General features: G+C 37.8%; 1 protein-coding gene across 4 annotated transcripts in view; it reads right to left on the bottom strand.

Moving 5' to 3' along the window:
* DNM3 (dynamin 3) overlaps positions 1-14,474 on the bottom strand; it is a 579,267-nt gene that overhangs the window by 298,995 nt on the left and 265,798 nt on the right. For 3 of the 4 annotated variants that reach the window (XM_007165324.2, XM_007165325.2, XM_007165327.3), the window contains exon 13: positions 12,182-12,233. In XM_007165324.2, coding sequence (XP_007165386.1) covers positions 12,182-12,233 — 52 coding nt within the window. Of the gene's footprint in view, positions 1-11,319; positions 11,350-12,181; positions 12,234-14,474 lie in introns of all 4 variants that reach the window. The other variant, XM_007165323.2, reaches the window with a different exon arrangement.

Below are 14,474 nucleotides of genomic sequence, written 5' to 3'. Positions count from 1 at the left end.
GCTGATAAGGGACATCTATTTAATGTGTCATGAATACAGATAATCATTATATATTCTTAAAGGTATATATAATACCTTGCCACAAATCTTTAAGAATTTTTAAATATTCAGTTATTTCTTAATAAAAAGCACAAACACCTGTTAGAGCATTGATAGAGGTTTCATTAAAATTGGCTACCTTGTAGATCAACAGAGAGATGGAGCAAAAATTTATACAATTCTTCCTACAAAAATGTTTTTTAAAGTACTTTTAATTAAAAGAACTTGATAAAGAAACTGCTGATTGGTTCTAAAAATTTATAACATCTATTTAAAAATACATGCTATAGGGACTTCCCTGGTGGTGCAGTGGTTAAGAATCCGCCTGCCAATGCAGGGGACACGGGTTGGAGCCCTGGTCCGGGAAGATCCCACATGCCGTGCGCCACAACTACTGAGCCTGCGCTCTGGAGCCCGCGAGCCACAACTACTGAGCCCACGTGCCACAACTACTGAAGCCTGCACGCCTAGAGCCTGTGCTCTGCAAAAAGAGAAGACACCACAATGAGAAGCCCATGCACTGCAACGAAGAGTAGCTCCCGCTTGCCATAACTAGAGAAAGCCTGTGAGCAGCAGTGAAGACCCGACACAGCCAAAACTAAATAAATAAATAAATTTATTAAAAAAAAAAATACATGCTATAAATTGCTTATTAGAATATTGGAGTGAAGCCATTTTTCTTGTTCTGTACTCAGAAAGCTGCCCTCAAAAATTAGTCCATGATGCAGAGGAAGGAACACTCTCAAACTCATTCTATGAGGCCAGCATCGCCCTGTTACCAAAACTAGACAAAGATATTACAAAAAAAGAATATTACAGACCAATATCACCAGTGAACATAGACACAAAAATCCTCAACAAAATATTAGCAAACTAAACCCAACAATAAATTAAAAGGATCATACACCATGATCAAGTGGGATTTATCCCAAGAATGCAAGGATTTTTCAATATCCACAAATCAATGTGATACACCAGATTAACAAACCAAAGAATAAAAACCATATTATCACCTGAGTAGATGCAGAAAAAGCTTTTGACAAAATTCAACATCCATTTATGATAAAAACTCTCCAGAAAGTGGGCATAGAGGGAATGTACCTCAACATAATAAAGGCCATATATGACGAACCCACAGCTAACATCATACTCAATGGTGAAAAGCTGAAAGCATTTCCTCTAACATCAGGAACAAGACAAGGATGCCCACTCTCTCCACTTTTATTCAACATAGTATTGAAAGTCTTAGCCACAGCAGTAAGAGAAGAAATAAGAGGAATCCAAATTGGAAGTGAAGAAGTAAAACTGTCACTATTTACAGATGACATGATACTATACATAGAAAATCCTAAAGACACCACCAGAAAACTAGAGCTCATCAATGAATTCAGTAAAGTCACAGGATACAAAATTAATATACAAAAATCTGTTGCATTTCTATATACTAACAATGAACTATCAGAAAGAGAAATTAAGGAAACAATCCCATTTACCATCACATCAAAAAGAATAAAATACTGAGGAATAAACCTACCTAAGGAAGTAAAAGACCTGTACTTGGAAAAGTATAAGACGCTGATGGAAGAAATTGAAGACAACACAAAGAGATAGAAAGATATACTGTGTTCCTGGATTGGAAGAGTTAATACTGTTAAAATGACCACACCAGCAAAGGAAATCTACAGATTCAATGCAATCTCTATCAAAATACCAATGGTATTTTTTCACAGAACTAGAAAAATTCTAAAATTGGTATGAAAACACAAAAGACCCCAAATAGCCAAAGCAATCTTGAAAGAGAAGAACAGAGCTGGAGGATTCACGCTCCCTGACTTCAGAATATACTACAAGGCTACAGTAATCAAAACAGTATGGTACTGGCACAAAAACAGATGCATAGATCAATGGAACAGAATAGAGAGCCATGAAAAAAAAACATACTCATGGTCAATTAATCTACAACAAAGAAAGAAAGAATATACAAGGGAAAAAAGACAGTCTCTTCAATAAGTGGTGCTGGGAAAATTGGACAGTTACACATAAAAGAATGAAATTAGAATTTTCTATAACACCATATATGAAAATAAACTCAAAATGGATTAAAGACCTAAATGTAAAACTGGAAACCATAAAATTTCTAGGAGAAAATGTAGGCAGAACACTCTTTGGTATAAATCATAGCAATATTTCTTTGGATTTATCTCCTAAAGCAAAGGAAATAAAAGCAAAAATAAATACATGCAACCTAATTAAACTTAAAAGCTTTTGCACAGCAAAGGAAACCATCGACAAAATGAAAAGACAACCTACTTGAATGGGAGAAAATATTTGCAAATGATATGACCAGTAAGGGGTTAATATCTGAAATATATGAACAGATCCTACAACTCAACATTAAAAAAACAAAAAACCTGATTAAAAAATGGGCAGAAGACCTGAATAGACATTTCTCCAAAAAGGAAATACAGATGGCCAACAGGGACATGAAAAGATGCTCAACATGGCTAATCAGCAGGGAAATGCAAGTCAAAACCACAATGAGATATCACCTCATACCTGTCAGAATGGCAATCATCAAAAAGAACACAAATAACAAATGTTGGCAAGGATGTGGAGAAAAGGGAACATTTGTACACTGTTGGTGGGAATGTAAATTGGTGCAGCCACCAATACTTGAAAACAGTATGGAGATTTCTCAAAAAACTAAAAATAGAACTACCATATGACCCAGCAATTCCACTCCTGGGCATATATCTGAAAAAAAACAAAAGCACTAATTTGAAAAGGTACATGTACCCCAATGTTCACAGCAGCATTATTTACAATTGCCAAGATATGGAAGCAACCTAAGTGTCCATCAACAGATGAACGGATTAAGAAGATGTGCTATACATACACAGTGGAATACTATTCAGCCATAAAAAAGAATGAAATTTTGCCATTTGCAACAACACTGATGGACTTGGAGGGTATTTTGCTAAGTGAAATAAGTCAGACAGAGAAAGACTACTACTATATGATAATACTTATATGTAGAATCTGAAAAGTACAACAAACTAGTCAATATAACAAAAAGAAACAGACTCACAGATATAGAGAACAAACTAGTGGTTACCACTGGGGAGAGGGGCAATCTAGGGGTAGGGAATTAAGAGGTACAAACTATTACATATAAAATAAGCTGCAAGGATATATTGTACAATACACAGACTGTAGTCAATATTTTATAATAACTATAAATGGAATGCAACCTTAAAAGAATTAATCCATGAACCATTACTGGATATGCAGATTTCATTGTTGCTTTGTAACAGTCTTCCCACTTCCAAGGGAGAAAAGGTTCAATTTGAAAATAAAAGCAATTATTTTACTATCTTTCTTGAAGACTAACAGAATAATACAAATAGATAACAACAGCAACGATAATAATAGGAAGTACTTTACATAGCACTTACTATCAGCCAGTCCCTGTTCTAGGTACCTAACTTGTATTATCTCATATAATACTTACAAAAACCTTATGAAGCAGTTCCAATTCTTATCAGCTTATTATAAATTAGAAACCTGAGGAAAAGGAAGGTTAAATAATTTGTTCCTGTTCACAGAGTGGCTTCACAATTCCAGCTCTGAAGAACAACTGCACTATATTACTTCTCAACTTTGTATAGTCAATAGAATTATTTTTTAAAAAGAAAGATAGAGAAGGAGGAAGGAGATAGAAAGTCAGAGGATGAATTGGGAAAATTATTAAATTTAATCAATAAATGAAAATAGAGTTTTAATAATGAGGTATTAAAAATCTTATATTCCTTCCAGAAGACAAAACATACAAGAATCCTATTACCCAAATTAAATTGTTCTGAAGATAAACAACGCTCAACAGGTACCTGTAGCCATCATCTCTGATGCACCTCCTCCAGCCCCTATTCTCTCTTCTTCTAACAATAGCTCTGACTTCAAGTGGAGAGGAAACCACCTCCACTTCCAGTCCACGTGATCTGGCTTAAGCCAATCAGTACATCTCTTTCTCTGGCCACAGTGATTGGTTCAGGAATGAGCACATGATCCAAGCCTGTCCAATCAGAGTGCACCTCAGGAGTTTTTCTGAGAATTCTGGGGGAAAGACTCATTTATTTCTGTGGGAGTCAAACCAGGAAGCAAACCCCCTGGCTGCCATATTGCAATTCTTTGGGGCCGAAGAATAGAGCCAACAGCAAAGAAGCAGAAGCAAAAACTGGAAAGAGTTTGTCTAGTTCATCATGGTTTATCAAATCAGTTCATCTTGATACTGTTTGAGCCATGGATAAATAGTACTTAACTCTATCTATGAAATGTTCAATCATGTAAACTAATTAATTCACTTTCTTCCAAGGTCATTTAAATTGAGTTCTTATGAAATTTATATCTGAAAGAATCCTGATATAGATATTGGTACCAGGAAGTCACATGAGTGTGGGAATTAAAAGTGACAGACCCTGAAAGGTGGAATTAGCTGAGTGGACAAAGAAGGAGGGAGGGCTGTTAGGAGCCCTCTATTGTAGCCTAGGAAGTTGGCAGTCTTTGCTATCCAGCTGTAAAATAGCTGATTAAACTCTCACCTCTTTTAACAGTGGTCTCAAACTATTACTTACGGAGATGGAAGAACTAGGGAACTTGGTAGGAAAATTTTAGAATATTGGAGTGTGTTGATCCTTTTAGACCTGTAGGGGGTCCTAAGGAAAAGAGACTACTGTCTACTGAAACTAGCTTTCAGAAAGTAGGGAGGGAAGAGACCCTGTGTTGATAAGAAAGGTCTTTTTACCTTACAGCCTACAATTCAAGAAGGTTGAGAATCCAGTTATCTGGAGACTTGTAGGTTTGGGAAAGCCAAATTTCACACTTGATTCTAAAGTTAGAGCAACAGAAGGCACATTGGTGGGAAACAAAATGGACAATAAGCCCAGTACTAGAAGATACCCTGATAGCCCGGAACTAGGAGGTATCCTGCAAGCACCTGCTCTGCTCCCTGCCAAAGGAAAAGGTCTTCCTAGTTACACAATTGCAGTTGGATGCAGTCTGGGCCAAAGAGCACGTCAGCACTTCCTGCTCTAGATTTTTACAGCTAAAGGAATGGATTATCAGTCACGTAAAAGCCACATCAATCTTCCTGGTCTCAATATATCCTGGCCCTTAACACATTCAACTCCAGAAAACTTCATCCCTATTTCTCTTTACTACCCAGACCTTCTGAAGACAATGTTCCACAAATATCTGTAGCTATCATTTGTCATTTCCCTCCTCCAGTGTCTGTTCCTTCTTATTCCAATAACATCTATGACTTTAAGGCGGCATTCTCTTCCCTCTTAAACCTTGAGATACAACATCCCACTCACTGACTTCAACCTCCAACCCTACCATTTTTCCCCTTAATCCTGGTACACATTTTCTCTAATTTCAGAAAAAACCCAGTGCCCTTGTTTCCCCATTTCCTTTCAATTTTCAGTCAACATCATCTTTGTCTTTTCTTTCTTTCTGGGTGCAATCTCAGATTATATTTTCCTGTTTCCTTTGCAGTTAGGTGAGGCCACAACTGAGTTCCGGTCAATGGAATGGAAGTGGAAAAGATGTGTGCCACTTCCAGGCTGGTCCTTACAAACCTCCCTCACTCAGGCTTCTTTCTTTTTCTTTATTTTTTTTTATATCTTTATTGGAGTATAATTGCTTTACAATGTTGTGTTAGTTTCCGCTGTACAACAAAGTGAATCAGGTATATGTATACATATATCCCCATATCCCCTGCGTCTTGAGCCTCCTTCCCACCCCCTCCCTATCCCACCCCTCTAGGTCGTCACAAAGCATCGAGCTGATCTCCCTGTGCTATGCAGCAGCTTCCCACTAGCCATCCATTTTACATTTGTTAGTGTATATATGTCAGTGCTACTCTCTCACTTCATCCCAGCTTCCCCTTCCTCTCCCTGTGATGCTCAACATCACTAATAATTAGAGAAATGCAAATCAAAACCACAATGAGGTATCACCTCACACTGGTCAGAATGGTCATCATCAAAAAATCTATAAACAATAAATGCTGGAGAGGGTGTGGAGAAAAGGGAACCCTCTTGCACTGTTGGTGGGAATGTAAATTGATACAGCCACTATGGAGAACAGTATGGAGGTTCCTTAAAAAACTAAAAATAGAACTACCATATGACCCAGCAATCCCACTCCTGGGCATATACCCTGAGAAAACCGTAATTCAAAAAGACACTCAGGCTTTGTTCTTTCTCATCTTTTGGAAGAATGAAGAGTTCGAAAGTCCATGACTGACCATGTGAAGCAGGGTTGCCTCACCCCAGCCCCATCTAGATGACTTGATTGAATTGCATAGCAGGGTGAATTAAATTGTTATTATATTAAGCTACTGAAATTCTGGGATTGTTACTTGGTTAACCTCTCCTGACTAATGTCATGACTAGTACACTAATCAGAACCATTCATACCAATCCTTTATTTCAAACTGTCTTTCTTCAAAACTTTAACTCATCTGCTCTTTTGACCTTACATGCTGTTTCCCTGGAAAAACTTCAGCTCAGGGTATTAATTCCATTGCCTGCTTTCTTAGCTTTGTTCTACCTTCCAGCTGTGGAGTAGAAAAGCAATTCACAAGACCAAGAGGACTGGTACTACCTCGGTGGTCCAAACAATGTGCAGGACCGTCTACGAGTCCACCCATTTGACAACTTCCCCTGTGCTTCTTGAGCTCTTGGAAATAGCTAATACTACTTGACCATTCCCTCTTTGAAACATTCTCTTCCCTGAGCTCTCATTCTACTACTCTCCAAGTTTTCCTACTTCTCTTATCACTTCTTAGACTCCTTTTCAGTTCCTCGTTCTGTCCCAACTCTTCTTTCTCTTTTATCCTTTAAATCTCACATTTCCTTCTATGCTTTCATCCTCTGGAGGTGATCTCATCTACTCCCATGGCTTCAACTACAATGTACATTGACAACTGTAAAACTTATATCTCCAGTCTAGACAAGTCTTGAACCTCAAACTCTACTGACATCTCCAATAGGCACAAAAAATATATCTGAAACTGAAATCACCACTTCTTCTCCCACCTCCACTGAAATCTGGTCCTCCTTCATCTGTACTCCCTTTGTCAGTAGACCTCCCTAACCATAGCTTGGGAGAATGACTTAACACCCCCCACCCAACTCCACAACTATTTATAACTCTTTCCATCCTCTAAATATATTTTTGAACCTGTCCTTCTCCTAGATACCTCCTGCTATTGACATTTGTATTTTCTTACCTGAATTATTTCAGAAATGTCTTCACCAATTTCCATATATCTAGTTTTATTCTTCCAAATCATTTCATATGGCTAATACACAGATCTTTCCAACATATAAATCAGATGATACCCCTTCCCTACTGGAAATCTTTCAGTGGTTCCCTACTTTTGGAATAAATGTTTCTCTGTCTCTTCTGAAGTCTAGGCACTTTTATCCAACTTCCCACTGGATATTTTTACTCCAATCTTCCACAGTGACTATATTCAACATATCTACCCTTCCTCACTATGTTCCTTTCTCCATGAAGAGCACCACCATCTCAACTGTGCCTAAATCAGATGTCCGCTCTGCATTGCTGACAATCCCCAGCACTCTCCTCAACATCTAATTCATCACAATCCTTTAGATTCTTTTTCTACTTAATATCTCCTGAATTCATCAGCTTCTCCTCAAATCTAGTACAGAGAGCTTAGCTAGCCCAAATAATCATAATCTTTTGTCTCCAACAGCCTCCTAACTGTTAGGAGGCTAGACTCCTAGACTAGACTCCTAGCTAGTCTACTTTTTCTAATCTCGTCCTCCCTTCAAAATCTTCCTCCACACTACAGGCAAAATGATCTTTCTAAAGTATTATTACGATTGCACTTAACGACCTTACAATGATACTCCACTGCTTTCACCATCACACACACACAAAAAATAGCTTTGGGACTTCCCTAGTGGCACAGTGGTTAAGAATCTGCCTGCCAATGCAGGGGACACGGGTTCGAGCCCTTGGCCGGGAAGATCCCACATGCCGCGGAGCAACTAAGCCCGTGTGCCACAACTACTGAGCCTGCACTCTAGAGCCTGCAAGCCGCAACTACTGAGCCCATGCGCCGCAACTACTGAAGTCCACATGCTCTAGGGCCCAAGTGCCGCAATTACTGAGCCCACATGTTGCAACTACTGGAGCCCACGTGCCTAGAGCCCGTGCTCCGCAACAAGAGAAGCCACTGCAATGAGAAGCCCATGCAGCACAACAAAGAGTAGCCCATGCTCACCCCAACTAGAGAAAGCCCACATGCAGCAACAAAGACCCAGCACAGCCAAAAAAATAAATAAATAAAATTTAAGAGAAATAGCTTTAATGGAGCTTACTGTCCTAGTGAAAGAAAACAAAAAATAATAAATAAACATGATAGATAACAATGACAAGATTTCGGGGAGGAAAGGTGACTTTAGATTCAACAGTCAGGGCCAGCCTCTCACTGAAGTGATGCTTCAGTGAGGCCTGAAGTATCAGAAGGAGCTAACCTTGAAAAAGGTGACAGACTTCAACTACTTACCACAATCCCCACTGGGATGTGAGCTCCCTGACAGCAGGGCCCATGATTTATTCATCATTCTAACATCTACCACAGTTTTTGACTCTCAAAAGTTTCAAATACACAAGTGATTGAGTGAAGGGATGAATGAAATTTACGTTGAAATTTCTGGGCAGTGCAACTTTAGGCTAATTGTGTGCTCACATTTTTTTCATACATTTGTTGACACCAGCATGTAGAACTTCTAAGCAGACAAATTTCTAGGCAGGTGAAAACAAATGGGGATTTAGACTTTAAGGAGGAATTTTTCTTTCTTCAAATTCTTCTAAAGTATTCAGAATAGATTCTGCACAGCCATCTCTTATAATCAGGAGCGCTAAGAGGATATCAGAATGGATGAAGCATTTGCTAGGATAGTGCAGAGTATCTTAGCCCCACCAACCATTAAAGCTGACATCAGTTAGCAGGCTGAGCTCCAAGGCTCCCTGTCTTTGAGCTTCTTGATTTTTGAATACAAACCCAAATCAACCTCAGTTATTCAGATTCATAAAGAAAGGGGTTTCAAGTAATTATGGTTCATTTCCGCTAAGCAGAAAAAAACAATAAAGGATTCTTTAAAATATACTGTATCGTGTTTAATTATTGGATTTGGTTCTGAAAAATAAGATATTCAGGTTCATAACCTCTTACTTGCAAAGTGAAAGGTTAAAACAACAGCAACAACAGCAACAAATTTGGCAGCAAAACCTGACTTGATGTGAAAATATTTATGTCTTTCATTTAATCTACTTGGTGTGATTATCATTTGTTTCACTGCAGAAATACAATATGTTTAATTACAATATGTGTTGCCTCTGACCCCACAGGAATACTGGGTAATAGATAATATATGCAATATTTTTCTAAAATCCAGAAAGTTCTGACCTTCAAGGCACATCGGGCCCCAGAGGTTTTGGATAAGGGATCTGTATTCTATTATAACACTCACCCCAATTCTATTATCTTGAGTTATAAAACTTCCATAATGTATGGGCTTTGAAGTACTCAGTGAAAGTAAAGGCACAGAAACATAATTAGCATGATTTTAGCATTTGGAGGCAACATAATTGAAAACTGTTCTGAGTTTCCATCCAGATCTGATTTAAAGTATACATTTATGCCACTATACTATTGCTTTTCCAATAAGTATAAACTTCTATGAGCTAGAGTTCTGACCATGAGGAAAGTTTTATAGGTAAATCCATTACACCACATCCAGGCTTAATCTGGCCATTGTAATCTACAGAATAATTGCCATAGCTTCTAATTTTCCCAAATGTTTCATTGTTCTCATTTAATAGTTTTTATAATTTTCTTATACTCCATATTTTTTTTCTCCCCAAAGTTCCAAGAAGCAGCACCTACCTACCGTCTACTCTTTATAGGGCACGTATCTAGTACCCAGATGCAAACCTCATGATGTAGGTTATTTCTGATTCTCACAATCACTGGGCAGAGATATTTTCTATTCTTCCCATCACACAATTGGGCAAACTCAGGTTCAGTTTGTCCAAGGCCACATGGCTACTACGTGACAGAGGAGAATTTGAACCCAGGAATATCTCGCTCCAAAGTTTGTTTCTGCCAAAGCATCATGAGGAAAATAATTGACCCATCTTCTGATCTCATTCTCAAGTTGTGCATAGCTGGAAGAAAGATTTTAGGGCTGCCTCGCCCATGGTAGAAATGAGTATAATTGGTTTTTTCTTTTAATGCTAGTAATTTGACAATATCTTTATACTTCCATTAAGTGAAGATATAGCATCTGGTTTTAAAAGCTTCAACTCTAGGGCTTCCCTGGTGGCGCAGTGGTTGAGGGTCTGCCTGCTAATGCGGGGGACGCGGGTTCGGGCCCTGGTCTGGGAGGATCCCACATGCCGCGGAGCGACTGGGCCCGTGAGCCACAACTACTGAGCCTGTGCGTCTGGAGCCTGTGCTCAGCAACAAGAGAGGCCGCGATAGTGAGAGGCCCGCGCACCGCGATGAAGAGTGGCCCCCGCTCGCCGAAACTAGAGAAAGCCCTCGCACAGAAATGAAGACCCAACACAGCCATAAATAAATAAATAAATAAAATTAAAAAAAAATAAAATAAAAGCTTCAACTCTAAAGCCATATAAAATGTCAATCAGTGTAATTTTACTTTTTGTTTTATTATTTTTTAAAAAATAAATACAAATAATTGCTATTGGGTAGTATCAACAGATATAGCAAAATCAGTTGTTTAATATTCACCCACCTTTTAGAAGTGTCACCTACATTTATTGGAAATATTATCATAGAAGGGGAAGAGAAAGGCTTACACCTTATAACAACATAGCATAAAAGGACAGAGATGAAGGTCATTAATGATTTTAATTATTTTAAGGCCCATTAAAATTAGAGAAATATCAAAGCACCCACAGTGTTAAACATTTATTATTACAGCATTTTAGAATTTACTAGTTCATACCTTTCAATCACAGCAAGTTATTAGCAGTGAAGGGATGAACCCTCTTAAGAGGATTTTTATTTCAATGATAGGGTGTTATGGACAAGACAATCTAAGTTTAAAAAAATTAGTAGCAAGCGCTAGTTGAGTTAATCAGTTAAAGACAAACTGTGCCCTTGGGACGCTAAATGAAAAAGCAACAGTAAAGCTTACAGAACTTAGCTCGTACAATTTGCCTTGAAGGCGGAAGATTGGTTCCCTGAAATAGCAAAGAATTATATGCTTTAGTTCAGAAAAAAAGTTTTCAAAATAAAGTCTATTATTACCTCTTCTCCTTTCAAAACAATGGAAAAAATTTTAGAGCAGAGGTTTCAATTTATTCAACAATTGTACCTCTGAATTTTTTAAAAAACTATAAAACCATCATTGTTTTGACTTGAAAAGAAATAACAATGCAAATATTCATTATCACATAAAACATAAAAGAAACAGCAAACTGTCAGAGTTAATGCAATCTCTGCAGAGCGCTATTAGTCAGAGACAGCTGGCCAGCCCAAAACACAAAAACTTAAAAGATCAGATCTTCTTAGGAATTAACATCTTCATTAACCAACAGGATGTGGTGTGGCAGAGATTAAATCTTAAATCCCAAACTGCCTTCTTTATGAGCTGTCCCTTCACTGTTACCAAGCTGTGCAAATGTGTGAACTAGTCAGCAGCACCAGAAAGCTCATGCAACTACTCACCATATTTTAACCTTGAACTGACTCACAGATTTAATGTTAAATCAAATTTAGGGGTAATGTAAGCAAGCAAAGCAGGACACAAGGAGTCAAATTTGAAAAGCAGAGCAAATAGCAGAAAAGTTATTTAAAATAAATCAATAGGGTTAACTGCATAAAATAGCAAAAAAAAAAAAAAAAAAAAAAATGCAATTCACTCCAAAAACTTTAAAAGCAAAAACAAAACAAAAAGTTGCATTTCCAGCAAAATTTGCACATGATTAATTTGCATTTAAAAAAAGTCAATCAAGCCATTTAGTTCAAATTCTTTGGGACATGCATGCTCTAATTCTTTTAAACAATTCCTACCTGATTTCCAATTGTGTTTTTCTTGTGAACCTGACTGCTCCTCTGCTGAGCACTGAGAAAAGCAAAGGAGAGAAGCACTGAAGAAAATCATAAGATTTTTTTTCTGAGCAAGTAACAGATACTAAAATAAATACAGGCATTAAAAATATATCAACAACTGAGGCAGAGCTAATATAAAAAATCCAGGTCAGTTTAATTCTGGAAGCAAAACCAACTCAATGGAACTTCTAGAACCAATTAGTAATCACAAATCAAAAATAATACACCACAGGAAGAAAACCTGTATTGCTACATTAATAAGTCAAGGTTAAGTATTAGTGATATCCCACAGGTATATAAGATTGTACTGAAAATTGATAGCACTTTTTGAGTATATGCCATGTTCTAAGTGGTTTACAGATATTAGTGATTTTATTTTAATTTTAACCCTGCGAGGTAATATTCATTCATTTTACAGATGGAGATACTGAGTCACAGAGAAGCTGAGTGGCTTCCCCCATATTACTCAGCTAACAAGTGCTGGTACTAGGTAATCTAATTCCAGATCCCAAACTCATGATATCATCTAATCTCATTGCTTTGAATTCCACTATATTCTGACAACTCCCATAGTGCATCTTCAGCTTGGACCCATCTCATCAATTCTAGACTCAAGTATGTTTTCAACAACTCAGCATTTCCACTTGGATGTCTAATGGGCATCTCAAACTTAATCTGTGAAAACTGAACTTGTGACATCCTCCCTAAATCCTGTTCCACCCACATTCTTTCCCTTTTTAATTAATGGCAATTCCATTTTGCCAAGTGCTTAAGCCAAAGTCTTTGGTTCCTCTTTCTCTTACTTCCACATCAAATCATCAGCAAATGCTATTGACTCTACTTCTCAAAATGTCTTTAAAATTCAACATCTTTTTATTCCATTGCTACTACCTTGTTCCAAGCCACCATTATCTCTCACTTGCACTGTCGTCATCACTTACTCTTTGGTCTCTTTGGTCTTACACACTTGTCCCCCTAATGTCTATTCTCAACACAGAAGCCAGAGTGATCCTTTTAAAGGCGGGTTCCTGTCACTTCTGCTCAAAACCCTCTACTGCTATGCAATACAATTACACTCAGGGTAAAAGTCAAAATTCTTGCAATGGTCCACAAGGCCCTTAAATCCCACTCTCCACTTCTTTGACTCATCTCCTCCTATTCTCCACCTCTTTCATTCGAGAGGTCCAGCCATACTGATCTCCTTTTTTTTTTGATCCCACCATGCACACTCCCACCTCAAAGCCTTTATGCCAGCTGCTCCATCAGCCTAAAAAATACACTTCCTCTATATCTGCATGGTTCCCAACATCACCTCCTTCAAGTCTTTATTCAAATTTATCTTTTCAGTGAGACCTACCACGACCACCCTATTCAAAATTGAATCCCTCCCTTCCTCCAGGATTCTCATCCCCTTTATACTGTTCTGCTTTTCTCTATGGCATTTTTCACCTTCAAACATACTATATAGTTTACTGATTTTTTGTGTGTTTATTATCTGCCTCCCTCCATTAGAATGAAAGCCCCTTGTGAGCAGGGGTTTTTGCCTGTTTCATTCGCTGCTATAACCCCAGTGCGTAGAAACTACCTGGCACATAGTTGGCTTCAACAAATATCTGTTGAATGAGAAATCCAATGAGGCTGATACCATTATAACACGAGCACAGAGAGGATAAGAGCCAGATATCACCCCAACAATTTAACCCCAGAAATCTCAAGATTAGGCAATATGTTACTCTATCTCTCAAAAGATTGAAGGCTTTCTTTTGGTGAGTCCATGAGTAAACATATATCAATATAAGAAAATACAACTCATTTTGGTTATTCTGAAAAGACCAGCAATACTGAACCCTCTAACTGATTGTTTAGTTGTTTACAGAAGCTGTTTTGGAGATTAATGAAATAGTCTAAAACAGAGAAAAGACAGATTAAGGTTATCAATCAACTGTTTAAAGTAGTGGGATATTATAGCTCAGCAGCACATCAGAAATCAATGCCACACTTAGAACAGTTGCTCAAAATGGCAATCTTTTATAATCTCCCATGATGTATTTAAGCTGCTTCCCTTCAAACTCATAAAAAAACTATATACTACCTTCAACTGAGGATGGGGAAGAGGTGGGTGTTGAAAGGCCACACTGTATTTCATTACTAAAGATATTTTGTGTCTCTTTCTTTTTCAATTTGCTAATCTCAGAGTTTAGCTTTCCTTCTCTCCTCAGTTCTTATTATTTTTCTAGTCTTTAGTTAAATGCTT

Source organism: Balaenoptera acutorostrata, chromosome 1 (assembly GCF_949987535.1).
Source record: "Balaenoptera acutorostrata chromosome 1, mBalAcu1.1, whole genome shotgun sequence".
Classification (NCBI taxonomy): domain Eukaryota; kingdom Metazoa; phylum Chordata; class Mammalia; order Artiodactyla; family Balaenopteridae; genus Balaenoptera; species Balaenoptera acutorostrata.
The sequence above is the reverse complement of the archived record's forward strand: the minus strand, read 5'-3'. Positions and strand labels throughout refer to the sequence as shown.